Below are 26,106 nucleotides of genomic sequence, written 5' to 3' on the forward strand. Positions count from 1 at the left end.
TCAAACACTATTTGCCATATCTATGGTAGGTAGTAAGTCCTAGGAATAACAGACACTACCTTTGTAATAATAAATGAAGAGTCAGGTTTTTTAGAGTTCATGCATAATAAGACTCTCTCAAATTCCAAATGTGATAACCCCATGCGCACATACAAATCAGGCACATAGTGAGTATCATCTCAGTGAACTGTAATACACAGGAAATTCTGGAGGTGAAGGCAGTCTGCTTCCAAACAAGGACATTTTGTAAAGGAAAACAGAACAACAAATCCCTACATTCCTGGATGCTCAGGGTTTATACATCAGATTCCAAGCACTTAACCTTCCCCACTTGTCAGTTAACAATAAACTCAAAAGCCCAGAAACCTGCTGGTCTAGGAGAAAGTGCAAAGTTCTTTGACTTCAGTAGACATAGAAAGAAGAAAATATGTAATAAGGAGACCCAGGTGCCATGGCCTTCAGGGAAGAGCCAGCTACAGAGTTACACTGTACTTCATTTAGGGAGTCAATCAGAAAGAACCCATCCCTGGAATGAAAGAAGCTTGAACAGATGAGAGAAAGCCTAGGCAGGCACTTAATTAAGGAATGAGTCAAGAGCAATAATGAATTTTCAAAGAAACCCATATGATACTCCTCAGGGGACATAAATCTAGATCACTTAGCTGCAGTAGAAACTCAATCCAGATTATGTGTTGTTAATTTAATATAAAACCTAATCTGAGTATCTAATATGGTAAAATGTCAGATGCCGAGAGGCTATTCTGGAAAGGCTCTCAAACTCTGAAAGCAGGCCAAAAGATTTTTCTTCTTAGCAAGGATTTTTGTAGCCAAAAAAAAAAAAAAAAAAAAGAGTCTTAGAGCAAAGAACAGCATGGGAAAGCATTTGACAATGACCTGAAACCTGACTGGGGCCATATGCACTCAGGTGGAATACAGTGCTTTCATCACCCATGTCGGCAAGGTAGTCCACCCTCCCCACATCCTAATGGAGAAGGGATGAGAGGGAGAGAGGCAGAGAGAGGGAGTGATGGTCACACACTGGGGAGAGACAGAGAAACAGAGACAAAGAGAAGGGAAACAGCAATCTGAAATTACAAGGGGTAAGGGGCGCTGAGCAATGAAGCAGGAAAGGCTAAGCATGAACAGGCTAGGAGAAGCAACAAGTCTCAGGGATCTCATGCAGACCAGTGCCTCGATACAGCACCCCGGGCAAGCACACAGACTCTCTGCTGGGCAGGACTCCATCCACAAAATGGAGTTCAAGGTGGGGTGCAGGGGACACCATGACTTGCTAAGTCGCACACCCTCTTCCCCTCATTCTCCACGTCCACAGCTGTCCCCTTGGTGCACAGTGACATCTTCCTTCACAGCACTGTCACAGTTTGTAGTTCTCTATTTAGTTATGTGTTATTTCTATTTAATATCCAGCTCTCCTGCCAGAAGGAGAGCTCTGGGAGGCAGGGATCTGCCCTCTTATCTACTGACTCCCTGTCGCCTGGCACAGTGATTGAAACACACGAGAGGTTGGAATCAATACTGCTGAATGAATGAATGAATGTTTGAATGCACAAATTAGCGAGGAATAAACACATGAATATGGACATGGAAGTGTCTGGGTTTTGTGAAGGACTCTGAGCATTTTCCAAGCTGAGAAAAGAGGCAATCCAGGCAGCAGGAACAGCATGGAAGAGACAGGAAAGAAAAGGCAGCCAGGAGCGCTGGAAGGGCCATTACTCCCCCACCTCACCCCGAGAAATCCTGTGCTCAGGGCTGTCTATCAGATGACTCACCACCACCTATCAGGAAAGTCCTTGCGCTGGAATGTCAACGAACTATTCCACCCCACAAAATCCAGGACGACTTTCTATTTTCTGGTACTTTCAAATTCAAAAAATAGTTGAGCACCTGTTGTACATCCACCTATCGTGGATGATCCAGGCTTCGTGAGATGGGTGTGTAACCAGAGAAACATGAACATAACCAGAGTGCAAAGTGATTTGCTTGCAGGGCCCCCAGGAGAGCCTGACCCATGACTATACAGGTACAGAGGGGAGCATGGTCACTGCTGGTGGTGGGGATTTTATCTTATTAGCTTTTAAAACACTTAATTTAGGGGCACCTGGCTGGCTCAGTAGGTTAAGCGTCTGCCTTCAGCTCAGGTCATAATCCCTGGGTCCTGAGATCAAGCCCTATGTCAGGCTCCCTGCTCAGTGGACAGTCTGCTTCTCTCTCTCCCCCTGCCTCACTCCTTTCCCCAACTCATTCTCTCTTTTTTTTTTCTTCTCTCTCTAAAATGAAATTTTTAAAAATCTTTAAAAAATAAATAAAACACTTAATCCAGCATGCTTTCACTAAGTGCATACATCTCCCACACAGGTCCTGTACACCTGGGGAAACATGGAGCAATGGGAGTCAGGAAGTGCCTTGAGCCTCCCTTTGCCCCACTGGGTCAGTTTCAACCCTGGACAGCCTGAATTTCTATTTAGTGTTTGCATAAGCTTATCCTTAATAAAGATTATTTATTTATTTATTTATTTATTTATTTATTTATTTAAAGATTTTATTTATTTATTCATGAGAGACAGAGAGAGAGAGGCAGAGGGAGAAGCAGGCTCCATGTAGGGAGCCCAACGTGGGACTTGATCCTGGGACTCCAACTGCTGAGCCACCCGGGGATCCCAAGATACTTATTTCTTAATATATAGTAAAGTTAGGAAATTGATGGTTTAAATCTGTCTTTAACAAAAAATTCTCAAAAGAATGGGGAACAGTTGAAGGTCTAATAACAAAGGCATGTAGTTACCACCTGGTGGCAGCATAGCTAAACTAAAGACCATGAGTGTGATGGGTGTGAGTGACTGTGTGCATGTACGTGTGTGTACACCTACCCAAGTTCAGGGGAAGGAGAGCCCAGAGTGGAATGATAACATCTCAGGGTCAGAAGCCAACATCACTCCCCTGCCAACTTTACTCATCATGGGCAGTTTCCCCCATAACCTTTCTACCTAGTGGCTGTTTGGATTCCCTTTGGAGAAGGAGACCTTACTACTCTTCCTTTTCCAAAATTCAAGTCAGAAACAGGCAGATTTGTCCCAATACATTTGAGTGACCCCCAAAGAAGTAGTAAAGAGCTGGTCTAAAGCCTACACTCCATAATGCTCATCCTGTGAACAAATGTAGGAATAAACATAACTTGCTTTCCTTAATACATTTACTTTCAGCCTCGAGGACTGAATGGTAACAAAGGTAGGGCACTGAGAAACCTGGCTCTTGAGACATCTGGAAAGAGCTCCTAAGTGTCCATCCCAAGGTTGGCAAATGCAGATCCTAGATGGACAGGCCAGGAGAGTCCTCTGTCCCAGTGGTACAGCAGACAGACTTGCCTCTGGGAATATGCAGACCCAGATTCCTGACCCAGTTCTCCCTCATTGGGACTCAAATAAGCTAGTAAAATCTGAGCCTTAGTGTTCTCCCCTGTGAAATGGAGATAATTCTATCCACCTAGCCCAAGAATGATAGGACAAAATAACAGATGAGATCAAAGTGGTCCACTTACTTGAAAGGGCTGGCGGACACTGCAAGTTATTACTGTGCCAGTTGGTGTTGCAAATACATATCTTAGATTTATCAGTTTTTCCTGCTTATTTATGAACTAAACTCTTTCTCTCCTAGAGAATCACTGGTGATAAAATGAATAGTTCCTCCCCAGGTACAAGTTGCTGCTCCTTCTGGGCCAGTAAGATAGTCCTTCTTAAGATTAAACCACAGAGACAGAAACACAAAACAAATCATATCTAGAATCAGAAAATGCAGTTTATATGATCCGGCAAATGAAAAATGCAGTGAGTTTCCTTTCTCTATCCACAGAGCAGTCAAATTCTTACAGCATATCTATTAAGTGGCCTCCTTCTAGCTCCAGGGCAACCAGAATCCCCCTGACCCCATATAACTCTACAAGTCACCAACAGCCACAAACTAGGCCAGCTCCATAGCACTCCACTGCCTTGGGAAGTGCTGGAAAAGTTCATTGTTCCTCCTGTGACTGCCTTTAGCATAACCTGCAGCTTTCCACTGGTATGATGAGGAGATTTCTTGTGTTGGAGCATCCAGGTGTGTGAAGGCACTCTGTCAATACAGAACAGCTAGGGAAGCAGGGGATTCTTTAACCGTTCAACTACCCTGTAGTTAGGACACAAGGCAGAAATGTGGATACACAGTCTCTGGCTTTCCAAGTAGGTACCAGTTATCCTCCAAATGTTCTTTTGTGAATGGGTCTCTGTTCCAGATTGGAAAGGACTGTGTATTGGCCCCTCCTGTCTCCCCGACACCCAGAAGAGGCAAGCAGCTAAAACACATTAGATGCTCCAGAAACACTTGTTGGGTCCATAGAGAGATAAATGGAAGTGCAAGTGCAGAGGGTGCCAGGGGCTTCTTGGTGAGCTAACATTGGGGCCATGGCTGTAGCTGCTAGATGGCTTCTTTAGAAGAAACTACAACTAAAACTTATGGCAGTAGCTGGAGATTTCTGGCAGGAAATAAGGAATACTGTCCTAGAGACAGAGACCTCAAATGTGAGCTCTATCACTTATTAGCTGGGAGACTTTGAGAAAGTTGTTCAACTTCAGTTTTCTCAAGTGTAAAGTGCAGGTTAATCAAAGCATCTTTATGTGGCTTGAAGGATTCAGTGAGATAGAGGATGTGGATACAGGGATGATGCCTTCTCTCCTCACCCCCCTGCTAGGTCATGGCTCGTTCGAGAAGAGCTTCTTCCAGCACTTCTAGTTCTCCCTGTCAGGTGCAGGAAGGTAGCATCTACTGAGCTTTCCCTCATTCTTCCCGCTTCCCAAGAGGGGCAGCCACTTTATCTAGCAAACACCTACCAATGACTGGACCACAGCTTCCAGGTGCTGGGGTTACCATGTCAAAGGCCCTGCTGGTGTCAGAGTCTGCCTTCGGCCCCTGAGCTGTCCACACCCTCTACTCCAAGGCACCTTCTTGGTGCCTGCTTTTCCCTTCCTGGGTGGGAGACTCAAGCTCATCCCCCTGCCTCATGTGCCCAAAGTCCCTCTGTCTTCTTCTTAGCCTGAAGGTTGGCAATATTCAATCTTGCCCATTCCAGAAAGCCCTCTGTCAATAAAGCTGATGTGTTGATGGGTATTTGTCTTGCCTTTCTTGAGTCTATTGAATAGTCCAGAGGGAAGAAAGGCTAAATTTTAGGAAGTGTTTCAGAGTGCTTAGCATTTCATAGCTATTGGTAGTGACATATTTAGAAGGCTGTTTGAGGGCCTGTAGTAGGTCCTCCTGCTCCAACTGTGCATCGAAGTCCAACATTATTTAGACCAGTGGTTCTTAAAGGCAGCAGTACCGCCCTCTAGGGGAAGCTTTGAAAATCTAAGAGGGGGGTTTTAGGTTGTCACCAGGATGGAGGGAAATGACAGTAATTCCCCTTATCCTTGGGCGACATATGCCAAGACCCCTAGTGGATGCCTGAAGCCACAGATAGTACCAAACCCTAAATATACTATATTTTTCCCTGTATAAACATATCTATGATAAAGTTCCATTTATAAATTAGGCACAGTAGAAAATTAACAATAATAACTAATAATAAAAGAGAACTGAACCAATATACTGTAACAAAAGTTATGTGAACATGGTTTATTTCATTCTCAAATATTTTACTGTACTTACCCTTCTTGTGATGACAGATGATAAAACACTTACGTGATGAGATAAATGATGTAGGCATTGTGACGTAGCATTAGGCTACCACTGACCTTCTAAAGATAGGTCAGAGGGAGTATCCACTGCTTCTGGGCCATAGCTAACCACAGGAAAGTGAGACCTCAGATAAGGGGTCTCGAGACTACTGCAGTGGTATTTAGCAGGGAAAGATATAGATACTCTGCAATGTGCAGGGCTGTCCTGGACAATGAAGTGTTTTATGCCCTTCATGACTTCTAAATATTTCATTAGTCATATATATAGGTTAAGAAAACTGCTTATGATATATATTTGCACTTATATGTGCATATGTACATATCTATGCATATGAACATGTGTATATTTCTTAATTTAATATCAACAGGCACAAAGAAAAATATGGACAAATACCCCACCAAACTATTAGGAGTGCCTCATTGCTTGGTTTTGGGTAGAGTCATACAGACTTTTAGTAACTCAGTTATGCATTTCTATTTTGTTTCAAGTTTTTATAAGAATGTATTACTTTCACTATTGAAAAAAAACAATTAAGTTAACCACCAAAAAAATGGGCAAAATTTGTTAAACAATTTACAAGAAAAATGCTGTCCTAAAGATATGATATTTTAGAAATAAGTTTATTATATATTAATCCATTAAAGTTAGGCTACCCAAAAAAAATCTGCCTATAAATTTCTGAGCCTAAAAACTAAACAGCTTCATATATAAATACAATTTGTATTTCTGCATGGTTTTAAAATGCATGAAATCTTCAGGGATTCAGTTAGTATGAACATGGAAAGGAGACTGTGAAGAAATATTTACCACTCAGGAAAATCCAGGCCCTGATACCAATATTGCTGATGGTAGTCGAGTCACTGATACAACAGACATACATTGGTTGTTCAGCATTTGAGGCTGTGATGTCAGGGATTCTGAGTGAAGATGCCTGTAGCTGACTTTCTCATTATGTCCTCATGCAGAGCCATACTGAATCCTTCCTCTCCTTTAACGTCTCTATTTCAATCAGGGCGTATATGTGATTTCTAAATTTTCACACATAGGTAGTCTATATTATATATAAATGGCACGTCAGGGTACAAAAGGGGGCATTATGAAATGTTTGCTACAGAAAGGGCCTATTAGGACTGACAAGGCTGAGAGCCACAGATTTGGCCCCTCAGATCACAAAGCAATGCCTCCATCAACTCTGACCTCCAGGCTTTTGCCTACACTTTCCAGTCACTCAGCAGTCACAGCAGAGGAAGTTTGGAGAAGGATTATGCTTGTCACAGCACATGATGACAGTTCTAACTCTGTGTAAAACAGGATCTTCGTCTCTCTGGGGTGGGGCAGTGGTAAGCCAGGGACTTCCCCCCACCCTCCACAACTGCACACAAGAATGAAGAAAGTCATGTGTCAGCAATGGATGGAAGTGGAACAGGGCTGTGCTACTTACAGAGATCTTCGGTGGCAGCTGGGACAAAGGCAGCCATGGACTCATACAGCTCTTCATCACAGCCGGGGTTGAGGGAGCACTTCATGAGCAGGTCTGTGGAGAGGTGGGCCATGGACTCATACACAGCGTCAGCCTCCTCCCCTTGCATCAGTTCCTCTTTGATGTGACTCTTTAGCATGTCCACAGTTTCCTGAAAGAGAAGATAGGACTCACAGGCACTTGGAGACACTCTGGCCTTCTAGGTAGAGTGAGGCCTTCAGTGGGCTTGGGACAGGCAAAGGTTCACACAGGTCAGCATTCAGCTGTCCCACCAGCCTGAAAGCTCCCAAAGGCTAGGTTCCACGTCTTTCTCTGATTGTTTTGTCTTTTGTTTTAATCTTTGTATCTTCTCCCAACACTAAGCACGCAGTCATGCACACAAGAGATGATCATTAAATGTCAGATGACCAGAGGATATAAATTAAAAACTTTTTAATAAGCACCTATTGTGGGTCACGCACATATATCACCTTATGTCATCCTTTCCAAAGCTGCTCAAGAAAGTTGCAATATTCCCTAGTTCACACATGAGTAAAACACAACTCAGAAAAACCTAGTGCCTTATTCAAGGGTGTGCAGTCCTGCCTTCTGACCTTTCTACTGTACCCTGGTTCCTCCACAAGAAACAAATGACACTCACGACTGTAACCCTTACTGACCAACCAGATGGAAATCCAAATGGGCTAAACAGGGCTGCAGCTAAAATGTTTTTGCACTGATGTGTAGGCAGATGTCCCTCAGAAGCACACTGCCGAGTCCCTGTTCCTTCTAGGAGGCTGCTCTGAAGTGTTTGGTTTCATACACTGTGTGCCCAGAGGAGAGACAGTCTTGGCTGAAGCGCCCTGCAGTCAGACAGGCTGCCCTCTATCCTTCTGCCTCCCTGTGGAGGTGAAGACAGAAAGCTGGCTTCTCTGAAACCTCTGTACAACTTTTCCTGGTAAGAAACTTTAGTGTTTCACAATCCTTATTTCAGCACCAACCCACAAAAATCCTCATTTTCATCATCACTACCCCAAAAGAGCTAATCTGCTATTCACACAATGTGTTGGTTTCCTAATGAGACCTAAGGACTGGCCCAGGTGACAGCTGTGAAGTGCTGGGAGACTCAAGGTCTGGCATTTGGTTACGATGTGGTAGATAGAGGAAATGGGACAGTTCTTAGAGGTCATAAAAACATGCAGGGACCTTCTGGAAGCAATGCTAAAGATGATTATGGTTGGAGAGCAAAGAAGATATGAGAAATGTGAACCGGATTAATTTTGGTGCCAACTGAAAAGGCATTGTTAAACTTCCCTGTTCCCTACAGTAGAATAACAAGTCTCAGCACCGGCATCAAATTAGGTTTGCATCCTATCTCCACCCTTGCTGGCACAATTATTCTGCCTTTCTAAGCCCTTCTCCTTGTTTGTTACACAGATAACAATACCGTCAACTTCCAAGGATTGTGGTGAGCATGAAGTGAAACACGGCATTTGCCAATCAAATAAATTCAATAAATACTGATCATAACTGTGAACATACAGTATGTCCCTAAGAAAAACTATTGACGTGGAAATGATATGCTGCATTTTATACATTTCTGACTTCAAAGTAAAGCTGAGTAAATACTCCTAGGCTGTGAGCACCTTTTAGCCTCATTTATGTCAATGATGCCCAAAACAGGCACTCATGCTATTGCACTCGTTTGACACAATCACTCCCAAACTGTGAGGGGCCCCCTTCCATGCTTCAGTGAATTGCTGCCTTGCAGACTGTCAAATATAGACCACAGAGTTAAGTTTCTGGGGAGGTGTAAGCTCACTCCCATATGGAGGTAGAGAGCAAGACTAGACTCTTTATTGTTCCTTTTGAGGTCTCAGCCCCTCCATGAGAGGCTGAGAGTCTTCACTGTGACTCGTGACGATGAAGGAAAATCAGGAAAGAATGGAGTCGGAAAGGACAGGTCTCCAAGACAAGAGAAGCGACATTGGGGCATGGAATAAAGCCTAGGCACGGGATGAAATGACACTCAAAGAAATTCTCAGAAGTCAATGATCAAGGAGGACCTGGGGGTCCAAAATCAGATGAGCAAATAAATTGGGCATATCTCTCATGAGATAGGCAGAGACTCAGGAAGAGAGATAGGCCATTAGCATAAGGGGGAGCCTCACAGTTGGCCTCCTGAAGCAGAGCTTTCCTGTGCAGACCTCTCCTGCAGTCTCTGCTAAGGACAGAACCAATCCTAACAGTTCACCCAGATATGAGAATGGGCGTGGCAGCTGGGAGCATCCCACCAAAGTACCTTGGAGATGGTATTCGGGTGGGGAAGAGGGACCCACATCAACGTTCAGCAGATTTACTCTTTATTCTTTCAGGGTGGACCTCAGTGCTTTATATACATTATTTCCTTTTATCCTGAAAACAATCTTATGAGCAGAACTAGCATTACCTTCCTTCTGTACATCAGGAAACTAAAAGAGAGCAGGTACCTGATTTGTCCAAAGTCACATGGCTGACAAGTTTTGGCACAGGAATGTGGACCCATGTGACTCCAGGGCTCAATTCTTAAGCCCACACATACTTGCCCTGCCAGAGATGAGGCACATGAGCACATGCTAGATAGAGATGAAATCCAACCATGTCTCTAGTGAAAAGGTAGCCCTAGGACCACATAGTACATTTCTATTCCTAGGGCCTCTCCCACCTTGACCTTACCACATACTCATCGATGAACTGCCGCAGGTCCCTGAAGCCATGTTTCTCAGCAATTGTGTTGGGATAGTGGCCATGCTTGTTGGCCACACTATATGCCTGCAGGGCTCCTGGGCAGGTGAGCAACAAGGCAGTGAGGTTCTTCAGTCCGTATTTTGCAGCAAAATGCAACAGGGTGGGCAACTCTTCATTCCTTTGATCTGAAAAAGTGTTAAGGAAAACAATGGACAAATAAAAATGAAGGCACAGGCACCCTTGTTCATGGAGACAAAGCTGGCAAGCCTACCACGGCAGCCAGCAGGCACTCGATTATTACTTCTTGGTTGACTGACCTAATATCTGACAGCTTCCTTTGAGGCACAACTGAAGATTATGCCCTCAGATGACAGAAGAAATGATATGCTCATTAATTAGCAAATCTAATAATTAATATCCCACTTTCTTTCTCTAAAAGTATCAAAGAGAGGATCCCTGGGTGGCTCAGAGGTTGAGTGCCTGCCTTCAGCCCAGGGTGTGATCCTGGAGTCTGGGGATTGAGTCCCACTTCAGCCTCCCTGCATGGAGCCTGCTTCTCCCTCTGCCTGTGTCTCTGTGTCTCTCATGAATAAATAAATCTTTAAAAAAGAATAAATAAATAAAAGTATCAAAGAATCCTGAAAAATACTAATTCAAAATATGCTGATTTTCTGAAGGCTTAAGTAGCAGCCACAAAGTATAACAGGAGTCATGTTTTGACCTTCTCTGCATATTTCGTAACACTTTAAAACAATTGCTTTGTGCTGATTAAAAAAAAAGAAGTCCATCTTCTTAGCTCTTATTCCAAATTTCAAAAAGTATGCCAAATAATCCTAGGTATGTTAATTAGCCTTTCTGTGGCCCTCAGTTTTGAACTAGAAGATATTTCCAAACTATCTCAAAAGGGCTGGGAGGATTAATAAGATGGTATTCAGTGAGTTCTTTGTTTAAGGTTTTGAATGTTGGTATTAATACACCTGAACTGCAGCATGTCTATTAACCCTCTAATTCATGGGAAACAAAGTGTTCCCATGGCTTAGGGTTCCTGGATCCCTGTAACCCCTTCCATCTACTAATATCTGGATACAGCAAGCCTATCAAGAAAATAGACATGTATGTGTTATAGAGTTGGGGACAAATCTTTCTTTTGTTTGTTTTCATAAAAATTGATTTCTAAACTCAACAGCGATAGAGACATATACTTTTACGTACACACACATATACACATACAGATTTTTTTTTTAAGATTTTATTTATTCATGAGAGACACAGAGCGAGAGAGAGAGAGAGGCAGAGACACAGGCAGAGGGAGAAGCAGGCTCCATGCAGGGAGCCCGACGTGGGACTCGATCCCAGGTCTCCAGGATCACAACCTGGGCCAAAGGTGGCGCTAAACCACTGAGCCACCCGGCTGCCCCCACCCCCCACCTTTTTTTAATAAAACAAACCAAGCTTCCTATTCATCTGGGGATTAAGGGTCTGAAAAAGTCCCTAGGACCCCACATTGGCAGGCTATGAGATACTCCTTCCTGGGCCCCAAATTTAAGAACAGAGAATACTAACACTGCTGAAAGTAATGCAAGAACATTCCACAGTAGAAAAATGGGGAGAGGTAACAAGAGAATGCCCCCGGGAGAAAGACTTGAGAGTAATATAACCCCATCCTTCTGGATCTCTTGGCTATGAAAGGATGGGACATAGGCAGAGGGCAACCTGGTTTCATGCAATGTGAAGGAGGTGTCCACAAAAGCACCCTAACAGGCATTCTGTCCAGCCCACCAGGCACCATCCTCACAGAAGACGTTATCCCAGCTCTCAGCATGTCACATGTACACACAAGACTACTTGTCCCTCATTGAACAAATGTTCAATTAGCCTACATTTAGCCACCTGAGCTGGTAGTCTAGCAGAGCAGACAGACAAGCTGAGGAGAACTAGCACAGAGGGCACCTGGCATGCTAGAGGAGCCCACAGCACGTAGACAGAACCTAGAACCTACCAGAGGTTCAGAAAGGTCTTCCTGAGGAAGTGCTACCTAAGCCACTGTAGGGAGGTGGAGAGCAGTTAGCCAGGTGCATAGCAACCAAGAAGGACAGGAGGAAACTGCATTCCCATGAGTTCAGGTAGCAAGAGGCAGGCAGAATTTTCATCAGGTGAAAGAAGTTAATACTTCCTGTAGAGCAGAGCCCAGGGATAGAGGAGAGAGAGAGAGAGATGAGGGCAGAAATCCAGCAGAAACCCCTTGGGAAGGGCTTAGACACATGTTATGAGTTTGGACTTTATCTAGAAGGCAAATGGGAACCACAAAGGATGTTTATGTTTAGCACAGGGTCGGGGTCGAGGTATGCAGATTTCCAACTGAGAAGACTCTCTAGCTAGCCAGGAAGGAATTGTTCTCCAAGAATAAGCTACAGGGAAGGAATGAGCAAAGTACAAACACAGGGTGACTGGACACTGAAGCCAACAAACTACAATCAACCCATGGCTGCTTTCCTGCACTTTGGCTTTTTTTTTTTTTTTTTAAGATTTTATTTATTTATTCATGAGAGACACAGAGAGAGGCAGAGCATAGGCAGAGGGAGAAGCAAGCTCCCTGTGGGGAGCCTGATGCTGGGACTCTATCCCCAGACCCCGGAATCATGACCTGAGCCAAAGGCAGATGCTCAACCACTCAGCCACCCAGGTGCCCCCTGAGCTTTGACTTTTGACTTACTTGTCATCATATCCTCTTCTTCCAGCTGGTTAATTCCAAAGAGGTGTAGTCCACTCGCGGGGATGTTGTTCTTCAGAGACTCCGTCAGCAGTTTATCGAGGGTCTCTGTGTTGTAGGGCACAATTTTAAAGGCCTAAATACAAAAGTGAAGAATTTTTAATCCAGCAGATTCAAGGCTGAAAAACCATGAGCAGAAACTACATGTCCAGGGATCCCTGGGTGGCGCAGCGGTTTGGCGCCTGCCTTTGGCCCAGGGCAGGCGCAATCCTGGAGACCCGGGATCGAATCCCACGTCGGGCTCCCGGTGCATGGAGCCTGCTTCTCCTTCTGCCTATGTCTCTGCCTCTCTCTCTCTCTCTCTCTCTGTGACTATCATAAATAAATAAAAATTAAAAAAAAAAAAAAGAGAAACTACATGTTCAGAAAATTGAGCTTTCCTTTCACCATCCCTACCTGACACATGAACTCCACAGGATTGGCAGCATTGGACAATAAATTCCCAATTTCTTCCATGTCAGTATAATAGCTGATAACAGTTTCACACACCACTAAATCCCCGGAATAGATCTTCAAGGAAACATTCCCAGATGAAAAGCCTAAACAGAAGAAAAAAAAAATACCATGAATGTGCCCAGGAAAAACAAGGGTCCAGGAGAAAGTGTTCACGGATTCACCTTAACGGTTAAGAAATTAACCAGGGGATGGAAGGAAGATTTGGGAGGTAGGTAAGGGATAGAGAAGTGAGGGGAAGGGTAAAAGTGACAAGTGAGCCAACTAGCACAGGAGAGGCCTCTGAGTCTGAGGAATTGTCCTCACCAGGTCCACAGTTTAATATTTGGAAGATTTTCATCAGTTTTGTTCGCTAGAGTAGGCCCAGGACCATGATAAACAGGAAGAAGAGTTGAGTTTAAAGCACAAAGGTCAGCAGTTGCCACAAGGTGGGGAAAGATCCTGGCAGGTGGAACACAGTGCTTCCACAACATGGGACTTGGGAGAATTGATTCACTGGCTCTGTTGCTGTCATTATTATGTGCTCTTTCTCTTTTCTACCACAGGAAGGGGTTTTGAGGGGGAAAGAAAAAATTAAAAATACACCAACCACAAAGATTCGATTCACAAAAGAGGAAATGCAACAAGTAGAGAACATGGAAAAATATTCAGCCTTGCTAGTAATCAAAGAAATGCAAATTAAAACAATGGGCTACTCTTTAAAAAGACATCAAATTAGCAAAGATAACTTTAAATGACAATGCCTAGAGTTGGTAATGACACAGCAAACTTGATAGGAGTAATATTTCAGGAAGCAAGTAAGCCTTGCTTATTTTCCAGGATCCTTAAAAATGCCTATCGTTTCAGGGATTCCATCTTGAAGAAATGCTCCTAAATACATGCATGCATAAAGATGCTTGATATATTATAACTTAAAATAAGACAGTAAGAAATCAAAATCATATAAATATGTAACAATGAGATGAAAAATTAAAAGATGATACTTCTTTTCAATGGAATATAATGCAGCTTTAAACAATATGATTTATAGAAGATACAAGTCCAACACAAGGAACTGGTTTTATAAATTATGATACAATGGATTACCTTGCAACCATTAAGCATTATGTTGTAAAAGAATATTTATTAACATGGGAAAATACTCATAGGTATCTTCTAGATAATGAAAGTGGCCTATAAGACTATACAAAGCTATGTACATAGATGCAAAAAAATACAGAAATCACTGATTTCCTTTGAGGCATATGGGCAATTTTCTATTCACTTTTCTTTACCTTGGCTGTATTCTTCAACTTTTCAGTATTAAGCACATATACTTTTATAACAGAAAAAAATATGTTATAAAATGGAAAGTTACAAAGTCCATGGGGTAAAGGGACTCTGAGAGAATAAATATAAGATTATATCAAGAAAAACAGAATATTGAGAACTCTGTTTTTAAAATTGTGAACAAAGGCCAAAAGACAGAGTAGTAGCCTGGTGACTCTATTTCTACTTTCCTCTAATTTCAAAAAATTTTAATATGTTAATTTCATAAGGATAAAAATTTTACTATATCCATTTTTTCCCCACCACACATGTATGTTTCTGCAACTTCCTTTTCCCTTAAATAGAACATGACAACCAAATCCAAATCTTGGCTGTCACTTTTCTCAGTTGCTGAATAAAGACAGGACAAGTAAAAGAAAGCAAGACTGGGCCTCTTTCTAAACCGGATTGCCTGATTTCTGGAGGTAAATGGGGCTACTCACTGGGGGCCTTCACGGAAACGGTGTATTCATTCTCCAGCTTGGCTTCCACCCTTACTGAGGGAGAATCCTCAGGAGAAAATTCTGCTTCTGTTGACACCCTCTCATCCAACTTACATCTCACGATGACGTAGACTGTGGTTTCCGCCTAGAATGGGAAAGCAGTAAGTGTCCCCTCTCCCTCCTGGGTGCCCTATCAGGGTGCTGGGTGGAGGGTCTCCCGGCTCCCTGAGCCCCAGCTCTATCTAGTGAAGCTATCCAGAGAAGGGTGGGGTTTGCTGTCCAACACTGGGCACAACTGCCATGGGTCCCAAAGAAACAAGTTACAAAGACCAAGAGTGAACATTTACAAACCTGTATAGCAATTTGAAGGAAGCAATTTTATGTCTGTTGAATCTAATATAATAATTTAAAATCCTTGGGCTTGTATTTCATATACCTTTTTAATTTCATTTTTATAGCATTTCTTTTTTATTGCATTCGATTAAAGCATTGGTCCATGACATATTGGAAAATTTCAGAAACAAAATAAAAGAGGTCTTCATAGATGGTTTGAGAAGCACTATTCTGACAGTAGCCTGGCTACTCAACATGAAGTCAACGGACAGCACTGGGAGCTGATTTGAAATGCAAAATCTCAGGCCCCGCCTGGACCCACTGCACCATCAGTCTTTATTTTACCAAGACCCCCAGGTGACTCACATGCACCTTACCATGTGGGAGGAACCAGCCTAGAGAGGCTGACTCGGGTTCTGCTTCCCATGCTGTTTTAGAATGGGCAAAATACCTTATTGGAGGACTGATTTTGCCCAGGCATGAATAATCTGAATAGCTATTTCACCTGGCTTTAAGATTTTTTGCCAGGTCTGCCACATACAATTATCTTATTTTATTGTGCTGGTTAAGTAGAAGATGAGCCTCTTAAGACTTGAACAGGTAATGACAGGTTGTCCAAAGAGCAGCCCTTCTGGTCAGTGCTAATCCCCAAATGTTCATCCTATAATTCTTTTATAAAGACCTCATAGTAGGCCTTCACGACAAGGGCCACCATTTCACAACAGGTGAGGAAGATGTTAAATGTGAATGTGTATTTGGCTGACCTGACTCCGGCTGCAGGCCCGGGCCTGTCGCACCTGCTCCTTCTCACAGGCAGCATGGGGAGTCAGAGAGAATGAATGTGTCCTCTCTATTGACAATAGGACCCAACCCCAGTCTGGCTGCCCCAGGATCCAGAGACCTAGAGAAGGCCACAGGGAGAATCTGGAAGCCAGGACAGGAGAAAGAATGAAAGTCTGGAGAATCAGAAAGGCAATGTTAAAAGTACTATTCTTCGTTTCCAAATGCCCCTACCCACCGGTGCCCACCAGTCTGGTCTTAGGATGAGAGGAATGTGGGGAAGACAGGAAGGCATATGGAGAGACTGGAAACTAAAATGCCCACAAAGGCCTAACCAATGAAGAGAGGGCATGAAGTGGGCTGAAAATAAGAACAGGGAGTGATGGGAGCAATGAACTAGGGAATTCATGTCCCATCTAATGGGTTGCTAGGCCCAGCCACTCACCTCAGGCCTGGTATTATCAGATTCTGATTCAAGGGAAACTGGGATGGGACCCCTGGGTGGTTCAGCGGCTTAGTGCCTGCCTTCAGCCCAGGGCATGATCCTGGAGTCCTGGGATCAAGTCCCACATCAGGCTCCCTGCATGGAGCCTACTTCTCCCTCTGCCTGTGTCTCTGCCTCTGTGTGTGTGTGTGTGTGTGTGTGTGTCTGTGTCTGTGTCTCTCATGAATAAATAAACACAATCTTTAAAAAAAACAAAAACAAAAACGAAGATGGGAATAGATTTTCATGCCTAATTTTTAAAACACTGTACAATCTAAACCAACCATATCTATGAGCTCGATCTATCCCAAAGCAGCTGTCTGCAATCCCCATGGAGGGAGTCCTTGCCCAATGCCTTGTGGCCTCAGGCTGCATGTGAAACCACGCACAGGTGCAAGGTACTAGTACTTCCCATTGCCAAGGCTCCCATACCCCTTGTCTCACAGACACCAAAGGGGCAAACAGCATAGGGCTTGTATCCACAGGGAAGGGTTTTGCTGTTCTGAACTAATATCACACATTTTTTTTCATCAGGAAAGGAAAGATAATGAAAATCTACCAATTCTATGGTAGGATTTAAATGATGGTGGCCCATCAATTGGGCCATCACATTCAAGTCACCTGTTAACATAGGTCTCATCCTGAAAATGTTAGTCACATTATGCTTTGGCTTTTAACTTTAAAATTATCTAAAATTGGGATCCCTGGGTGGCGCAGCGGTTTGGCGCCTGCCTTTGGCCCAGGGCGCGATCCTGGAGACCCGGGATCGATTCCCACGTCGGGCTCCTGGTGCATGGAGCCTGCTTCTCTCTGCCTGTGTCTCTGCCTCTCTTTCTCTCTCTGTGACTATCATAAATAAATAAAAATTAAAAAAAAAATATTTAAAATTATCTAAAATTAACAACCAATATTGGTGAGTTTCAGCCAGCAAACTTCAAGGCATTCATTTGAGGTACAGCAGTGGTCAACTGATGGAGAAGCAAGCTCTCAAAATGCCCCTCTATCTACTTCCTCTCAGCACTAGGCTGGCAGGAACAGACCCAGGCCTCTACCTCCAGGGTTGGTAATGCTCATGTTTGCCACATGCTCTGTTTCTGATCTATGAACTTAAAATCTTAGATAGGGGGCACCTGGGTGGCTCAGTTGGTTAAGCATATGCCTTAAGCTCAGGTCATAATCTCAGGGTCCTGGAATCAAGCCCCATGTTGGGCTCTCCACTCAGTAAGGGGTCTGCTTTTCCCTCTCCATCTGCCCCTCCTACCCTACCCGTGTTCTCACTCACTCTACTCTCTCTCTTTCTCTCTCTCTCTCATAAATAAATTAATAATCTTTAAAAAACAAAGATGGGGATTCCTGGGTGGTGCAGCGGTTTGGCGCCTGCCTTTGGCCCAGGGCGCGATCCTGGAGACCCGGGATTGGGTCCCACGTCGGGCTCCAGGTGCATGGAGCCTGCTTCTCCCTCTGCCTATGTCTCTGCCTCTCTCTCTCCCTCTATATGACTATCATAAATAAATTTAAAAAAATAAAAATAAAAATAAAAAATAAAAAAATAAAAAACAAAGATGAAGTCTTAAATGGATGACACATACTTTCCTGAGCTCGCTTCTCTCTTACCTAAAGGAGTGAGGTGTGCTCAAGGCTCAGGTACTGGGATTCCCAGAGCAGCTAATCGACAATGAAATCCCCAAGGGAAGGCTGAGATTACACCCCTTTACTGCAACAAATGCATCCATTGAAAAGGCCGTGTTCTGACACTGATCCACCAGCCCCAGGAGTGCCTACCCCACAGCGAATGCGGTCTGGCTGCACCACCATCAGGTTCCCAGGTGAAGTCTGCAGTGGCAGGCTCTGCTGCTTCAAGCAGGAAGGGGCCTTCTCGTCCTCGGTCTCTGTGTCAGTGACTGAGTCACAGCCAGAATCTATGGGACAAAGGACATCACTGAATAAAAACACAAGGAAGGAGAACTGATGGGCATGTTCCACCCCATGAAAGCCCCAAACATTACCAAATAGGAAATGGCTCTGAATGTCAAATAAATAGAAGCTGAAGAGAGTGACTCAGGAAATCATGAAAGACGACCTGCCGGGAAAAAGTCAATTACCCGGTAGGCAGCAAGGGTAGGATGCCAACAAGAGGACTGTGGAGAAGAAGAACAAAAAGTCTGAGACAGGATGTTGCCCAAGGCTGGGAAGTCTACTCTTAACCAGTAGATTTCTGGAAGATTTGCCTCCAGACTTCCTGCACTGCTGGCTTTGGTGGCTGCGAGGAAAGGAGGCCCCCTCTCCTCAGGTGGGGTCAAGCATGGGCTGTCCACTTAATGGTCATCTTTTGAACACCAAGTAAGACCTGTGCTGTCCAGGAAGCCATTAATCCTCAGGGTCATGGCTATCCAATGGAAACACTCTGGAACAACAATGAAAAGCAATCATTTCCCACAAATCTTGGATCAATATAACTAGGTCACAGATTGGTACCATAGCTAATACCTATACTGTGCACAGGCTCAGAGCAGGTGAGGAGGAGTGTGCAAATGTGTGGGGCATGGCATGGAATGAGATGATGCTGAGATGGTGTAAGTAGAACCTACCAGACCTCTAAGGCAGAGGCTCTTAACTAGGGCCCATCAATTGATACCCTGTGCAAGATTCTGTCTGTGTGTTTGTGTGTGTGTATGTGTGCATACTTGCCTATACTTCTCTAGAGATAGTCCAAAGCTTTCATCAGATCCTCAAAGAGGAACAAAATGGCTAAGAATGGTTAAGAGATGGAAGGTTCATCCAGTTCCTTTCTTGGGCTTGCTCTTCTTTACTCCTAAACCACTTACAGAGCCAGGCAAACATGTCAGGCACTTGACATGAAAATTAATGAGACATCAATCCTGACTTTGGAGAGCCCACAATCTAAAAGGGCAAGTCCCGTAAGAGATAAGACTTATCTTGGCTCATTCCTGCAGGCTGGCCTCCTGGGGAAGGAGGTGGCCTCTGGCAGAGCTCAGAACAGTAAGCCCTAGTAGAATGCTGGGGTGGTGCGTTGAGCCACTGATGTATTCCACAGAGAGCTGCACCCATAGGCTTGGCCATTAGACCTCAGGTCACACCAGGGGAACAGGCTGTGCTCCCATGACCATGAAGGCTGAGGTTGGGGAGCTGGTCTAAGGGGCAAGGCACCATCACGTCCTACTGCTGTAGCTGTGAGGCAAGGACCTCCAGGATCTGCTCAGGCTGGGGAAAGGGCTGAGGATTCCCAGATATGCAGCTTAAAAACTCTGCAGCCTCAGACAGTGGTCTTATCCTATAGCCTATGTCTGCACTGCCAGATGCCTCTGCACAGCCCCCAGACTGTGATGGGCAATGAGGCATACTCCTATTGTTCTTCCCCTCTCTGGGATTTCCCCCAAGACTCACTATTCCACAAGGCCTGGCAGAGGCAGCCAGGTCTCTGATCCTGCTTGCACAATAGGAATCCCAGCAGAATTTAGTGTTAAGAGACAAGGCAAAGTGTCCTGGAAGTTCCAAGGAGGGTTGATACTGGTTTTCACTAGCCATCAGAGGCATCAATCTCCTATTGCTCTCCTTTCCTTTCCAATCCTAACTCCTTTAACAATGCCAGTTATCCCCCTCAAAGGCTAAGTGCAATAGCCTCCCTGGCTCCCTGCTCTCCAGCCACATCAATGGAGGCTGTCACTTTCTCTGCTGGATCTGTCCTTCCCTGCTACCTTCTCTTCTTGATGGATTACTTCTATAACAGTCAGGATGGTTACCTCTACAGACAGAGCCGTACACACCACACACTCCCACCCACCAAGGGAGCCTGTTTAGGAAAGAGCCAAAAAGATCAGGGATAATTAATATTTTTTCTTCTGAACAATTATATAGTATCGTATCAAGCTTTAATATTTTATTATTTGATGCCTAGACTATCCCATTTTTTCCATTTCTGAGATTCTTCCTGAATAAGAAAAAAACCTCATTGACTTAAACACCTAATCAGTTACTTAAAACTGCAAGAACTTCCCCAGAATTCCTCCAGATTTGTTTAGACACTACCCTGAGCAGCCCAGTGCCAGGCACCAACTTTTGCCAATTCCTTGTTCTAAGTGATTTTACAGGTATAAGCTCCTTGGGACAGACCCAATGTATAGTCTACCATTGCTTCAAAAAAGAAAAACTCTTCATTTCTCCCAAATTACGAATCTGTTATTAGTCAGCTGGCCAAAGAGTCAAAGCTCTAGTAAATATATTAAGGAAAGAACAGAGAAAATATAAGTAAGCCATTGAGAAAGACAGGATAATGACAGATATGGAAAAGAATTTTAGAAACATACTGATGTGAAAACTCTACACAAAGAATTTTTTAAATTTCAACACAATTTTTACAGAAAAATATTAATTACCATAATTGTCTCAGAACAAGTAGAAAATCTGACAAAATCAATACTTATGGGAAAAAATTCCTTTAGTTTTCAAATAAAATTCAGAGTACAAGTCATATACCCCTCTTCTTGCATTGAATTTTAAATTACAGTTACAACAATGTTCTTTATAATATCCAATTTTCCTATCTAGGAAAATTCCATTTATATAGGTTTATGCCTCTTACCAAAATTTAAGAAACAATAAAGTGTAGTCCTGTTTTGTATTACATTTATAAAAAATTAAACAGCAATTAAATACAATGGATAACCCCAAAATCAAGCTTCATTCTCATAAAAACTTAATATGTCATCAAGAAAACATTAAAAATCGGTATAGAATAAACAAAATGGTTGGCAAGAAGAATGGCTCAGCAGATGGGGCGGAAATTTTAGCTATTTGGGGTAGGGGTGATGGGACAGAGGGACTATTTAGATGCTTCCTAAATCTCATATACCCCCAAATAAAGTTTTGATGAATTATAGACTGAAGTGAAAAATAAAACAGATTTTAAAAATCAAAAAGATGAGGGGCATCTGGGTGGCTCAGTCAGTCAAGCAGCTGCCTTTGACTCAGGTCATGATCCCAGGGTCCTAGGATCAAGCCCCACATCGGGCTCCCTGCTCAGCGGGGAATCTGCTTCTCCCTCTCCCTCTGTTACTTCTCCTGCTTGTGCTTTCTCTCTCTCTCTCTCTCTCTCTCTCTCAAATAAATAAAATCTTTTTAAAAAAATTAAAAAGATGGAAATATGGGTGAAAATTTTATCATTGGTTTGGGAAAAGCTTGTTCATCTTAAACAACTAAAGAAATATAATCTAGACAAGCAATAGAGTTGGTATGAATTTAAAACTTTAGTAAACAAAGTTTGAAAAATCTAAAATCTAAATTATATTGCTTTGGTGGCATAGTCATATTGGCCAAGGGTAGAAACAACCCAAATGTCCCTCAACTGATGAATGGATAGACAAAACATGGTATATTATTCAGTCATAAAAAGGAACAAAATATGGAACATTGAAAACATGATGCTGAGTGAAAGAAGCCAGCCACAAAAGACCACATATTCTATGATTCCAAATATGTGATATGTCCATAGGAGGCAAATCTATAGAAACAGGGACGCCTGGGTGGCTCAGTGGTTGAGCATTTGCCATTGGTTCAGGGTGTAATCCCAGTGTCCCAGGATCAAGTCCAGCAGGGAGCCTGCTTCTCCCTCTGCCTATGTCTCTGCCTCTCTCTCTTTATCTCTCATGAGTAAATAAATAAAATCTTTAAAAAAAAAACATACAAGTGACTCATTTTTTTCAAAATGTTTTAAATTGTATTAATTAACATATAGTGTATTATTAGTTTCAGGGGTAAAGTTGAGTGATTCATCAGTTGCATATCACACCCAGTGCTCATTACATCAAACAAGTTACCCATTTAAACTGTACAATTCAGTGGTATTTTTTTTAATATTCATAGTCTTGTGCAACTATTACCACAGTTAATTCTAGAATATTTTCATCCCCTCAAAAGAGAAACTGCATACGCTTTAGCTATCATCTCTCAAAGCCCTCTACCCGACTAAGTCCCCCAGCCCTCTACCCAGACACACAGAGAGAGAGGTAGAGACACAGGCAGGGGGAGAAGCAGCCTCCATGCAGGGAGTCCAAGGTGGGACTCAATCCCGGGTCTCCAGGATCACACTCTGGGCCGAAAGCGGTGCCATACCACTGGGCCACTGAGGCTGCCCGAATCACTTTTATATTATGTGAATTATATATCAATAAAGTTGTTATTAAAATATCCAATGACCAATCACAAACTGATTTAAAATTTGAAATAAATATGCCACAGGGCTAATCTCCTTAATATATGAAGGAATCATAGAAATCTCTTTAAAAACACCTAACAAGGGACACCTGGGTGGCTCAGTGATTGAGTGTCTGTCTACCTTTGGCTCCAGTCGTGATCCTGGGGTCCTGGGATCGAGTCCCACATGGGGCTCCTCGGGGGAGCCTGCTTCCCCCTCTGCCTGTGTTTCTGCCTCTCTCTCTGTGTCTCTCATGAATAAATAAATGAAATCTTTAAAACAAAACAAAACACCCAAAAAGTAGATAATTCGCAAAGGAAGAAATACGAATTACCTCCCCATCTAAAAACAAAAAACAAAAAAAAACCATCCACTTCCACTAATTATCATGGAAATAAGAATAAAAACAACACTGCTACTCTACCTTTTCAAATTAGGAAATGTTTTAAGATGAGGGAAGACAGATATCTACTCTCATTTGATGCTAAGGGAAGTATAAACTGGTAAGACCTTTCTGCAAAGCCACGTGTCCACATACAGGGAAAGAGAAAGTCTAAAATGGTCATATCTTTTGGCACATAATTCTACTACAAATTTCTCTTTGAGAGGAAAATAAATGTCCAAAACATAGACAAAGATAATGAACCAAGATGTCTGCTAAATCATTCTTTGCACCAGTAAAAAGTGGAAAACAACTGTCCATGGAAAGGATACATAAAAATATTATTTTCAAAGAGTTTTAAGTGGAAGCTTATAACATTACAATAAGCAACAAAGCAGGATATAAAATCACGTATCTTATGTGTAGAGTATCAACTATATGAAGAGACATGCATTTAAAAGGTCAGAACAAAATCTGGGCTTGGCTTGTGAGTGGCCCTTCTTCCCTCCCTCCCTCTTCTTTCCTTTCTACCTTCCAACCTTTCCTGTGTTTTCTGAGTTTACACAATGAGAAAGCACTTGGATAGGGGGTTGGGTAAAGAGAAAGCAATTGCCGAATCCTTTGGTGAATTGTGTCACTAGCTTGGCACAAACGAGATTGACCCTTAGTACTGTAGCACTTGGCAGATAATCCCCAGCATTCAGATGGGCCATGTCCACAGTTCCTTCCAGTCACTCGAAATGAATTCACTCATGGCAGCAGTGGCAGCTAATTCACTTCAGGAAGTCAGGCAGGATGCCATTCATCCTGAGGCTGATTCTGGAGGCCCTGACATCACCACCACTTAGGTTTCTTCCAGCCATAGCTACCTCTTCCAGGGCATGCTACAGACTGGGCCAGGGCCCGCTTGCCTCAGCCAACCCAAGGTTTCCTTGAAGGAAATGCCCACCCAGATGGAAGCACCACTGAAACCCACCTGACAGAATGAGCCAGTGCCAAGCTTTGCCACCTATGTATGCAGATCCCTCATGACCCTCCCCACCTTGAAGATAAGGCGCTGCCCTGAGACTCACATACATAATAAATGTCTGAGTGAGGGCACCTGAAAACCCTGAGGACACTCCCCCACCATGTAAAGTATCATTAGGATACCAATAGTATCCTCCTCACCGCTTTAAAACTGAACAATATTCTCTCAGCTTTTATGAGGTCCACAGGAACTCGAGAAATTATACACAAAGACTTCCTGGGTCATCTGGCTCACCAGAGTCTCATGTATAAAGGATCCATGTGGCAAATACTCCTCGGATTCAGAGGCAGGAAAAGCTTGTCTCTTCAGAGAACTTGCCTGTTTTCTCCTATTAGACAATAAGAACAGGCTAATGTGGTGCGTTTCACTTTTTGCCCTTGCTGCCAGATAATTCAGTGACAGTTTGGTCACTTGTAACTGCTGTTACACTCTCACCCAGGGCCATGGTCTTGTCTATTTGTCTTTTCTCACATTTCGTTTAATTTTGGGGGCTGCTCCAAATACTTTGAGGATTTAGGCCAGATGTGACACCATGTTTCTCAAACTGGCAGCTACCAAAGGCCTCAGATATACAGTCCTTATGGGAATATGTGCTTGGCCTTTTCATTTAGATGATAGTGCCTCTAAAATGAGATGCAAAGTCATTCCAGATGATCTGTATGACCATGTTATAATTGGGTCCTGCCATAGGTTTGTGATGTCTCTGTGTATGTGTGTGTGAGTGTGTTTGCAATCATTTTGCAGCTGGATTGTGCTACACTGGATGTTAGGGGGGCCAGTGAAGAAAGAAGAGAGGAGGCAGTGCAATATGTAAAGGACGTGTTTGTGTCACATGAACACCAGAAGGTTACCCTGTATACTACTTCATATAGAAAAATGCGGTGGGAGATCTAAGTCCCAGAATAACACAGGGGAGTGGCAGCAAGCCCCCCTCAATGGAATGGACGAGCACCACAGCCTCGTGCCATGTTCATGATGCTGCTTCAACAAACCAGCATCATCTGACAAAATGAATACATTCCTTAGCCTTTTATTTATTTCATACCTATATTGGTATCTTGCTCATATTGGTATGTTTTGCTTTCAGATTTGGGAAAAACATCAAACAAAAGGAGTTGAATGTGTTTATAGATATTTAAAAACATCAGAATAATTTGCCAACACTAAAGAGTCCTAATTTTTTTTCCTTTATGAGGCAGTCTCTACATTATTTGGGTGTATAAACTCTATGAATTTTGATTGAAATGTGTGTATGTATGCAACTGTATCCCCAACGACACCACACGGAGCAGCTCCTGCTAGGTGAGAGGGGTGGTGACAGACTCCTTCCTACCAAAAATAATAGAAGTTACTCTTTATTGAATATTACGGTGACTGCTTAACAGTCTTAATCTCATTTAATACAGGACAATGCTGGGAGAGAGAAATCAATATCCTGTTCTCAGTTTATAGATAGAAACCCTGTGCCTGAAAGATGGAAGTAAGCAAGCAAGTGGGAGTTTGCCCTCCAGGGGTCTGTGCCTTGCCTGGTTTGTGGATGGGTCCAGGGCAGGAAGCAGCTGTCACTTGCTATTCTGTTATGGGGTTGTGGCTGCAGCTCAGAAGACACGATGTAATCTTTTTGCTCACCAATGCCTAGTGGTGCTGCCCTGTTTTGAGCCATGATACCTTGGGTTAGATATGCTGCGACCTGCCACCAGGGCCAACAGGCACATCCCGAGGATGGCGTTTAAATCAAGAGACACTGAACGCCAATGAAACCAGCCAGAATCCCGCAAGCTCAAGGGGCCCCTGACCCAAGGCTGCACTCTCTTACTTTACAAATAAGTTTTCAGACTAGCAAATTTGCTGTCTTTTCCCTGCACATTACCTGGCACTCAGTCAGGACTACAGCTTTTTGATAGCTTGCATGAGGGCCAGAGAATGGTGTTTGCAGATCTTGGAGAGTTTTTTCAGAATCCACAAGCTAACTTCTCTTGAAAAGTAATGCTAAGCTTTGAGAACG

The 26,106-nt window shown here is 43.3% G+C and overlaps 1 protein-coding gene across 3 annotated transcripts in view; it reads right to left on the reverse strand.

Annotated features, from left to right (window-relative positions):
* The window catches only part of PIK3AP1 (phosphoinositide-3-kinase adaptor protein 1), a 118,413-nt gene that overhangs the window by 40,864 nt on the left and 51,443 nt on the right, over positions 1–26,106 (reverse strand). For all 3 annotated transcript variants that reach the window (XM_025466755.3, XM_025466754.3, XM_035707665.2), the window contains 6 exons: positions 18,261–18,397; positions 14,882–15,026; positions 13,074–13,216; positions 12,621–12,753; positions 9,896–10,092; positions 7,163–7,352 (listed from right to left, as the gene is read on the reverse strand). In XM_025466755.3, coding sequence (XP_025322540.1) covers positions 7,163–7,352; positions 9,896–10,092; positions 12,621–12,753; positions 13,074–13,216; positions 14,882–15,026; positions 18,261–18,397 — 945 coding nt within the window. The remainder of the gene's footprint in view (positions 1–7,162; positions 7,353–9,895; positions 10,093–12,620; positions 12,754–13,073; positions 13,217–14,881; positions 15,027–18,260; positions 18,398–26,106) is intronic.

The sequence above is a fragment of the Canis lupus genome, chromosome 28 (assembly GCF_003254725.2).
Source record: "Canis lupus dingo isolate Sandy chromosome 28, ASM325472v2, whole genome shotgun sequence".
In the NCBI taxonomy this organism is placed as follows: Eukaryota; Metazoa; Chordata; class Mammalia; order Carnivora; family Canidae; genus Canis; species Canis lupus.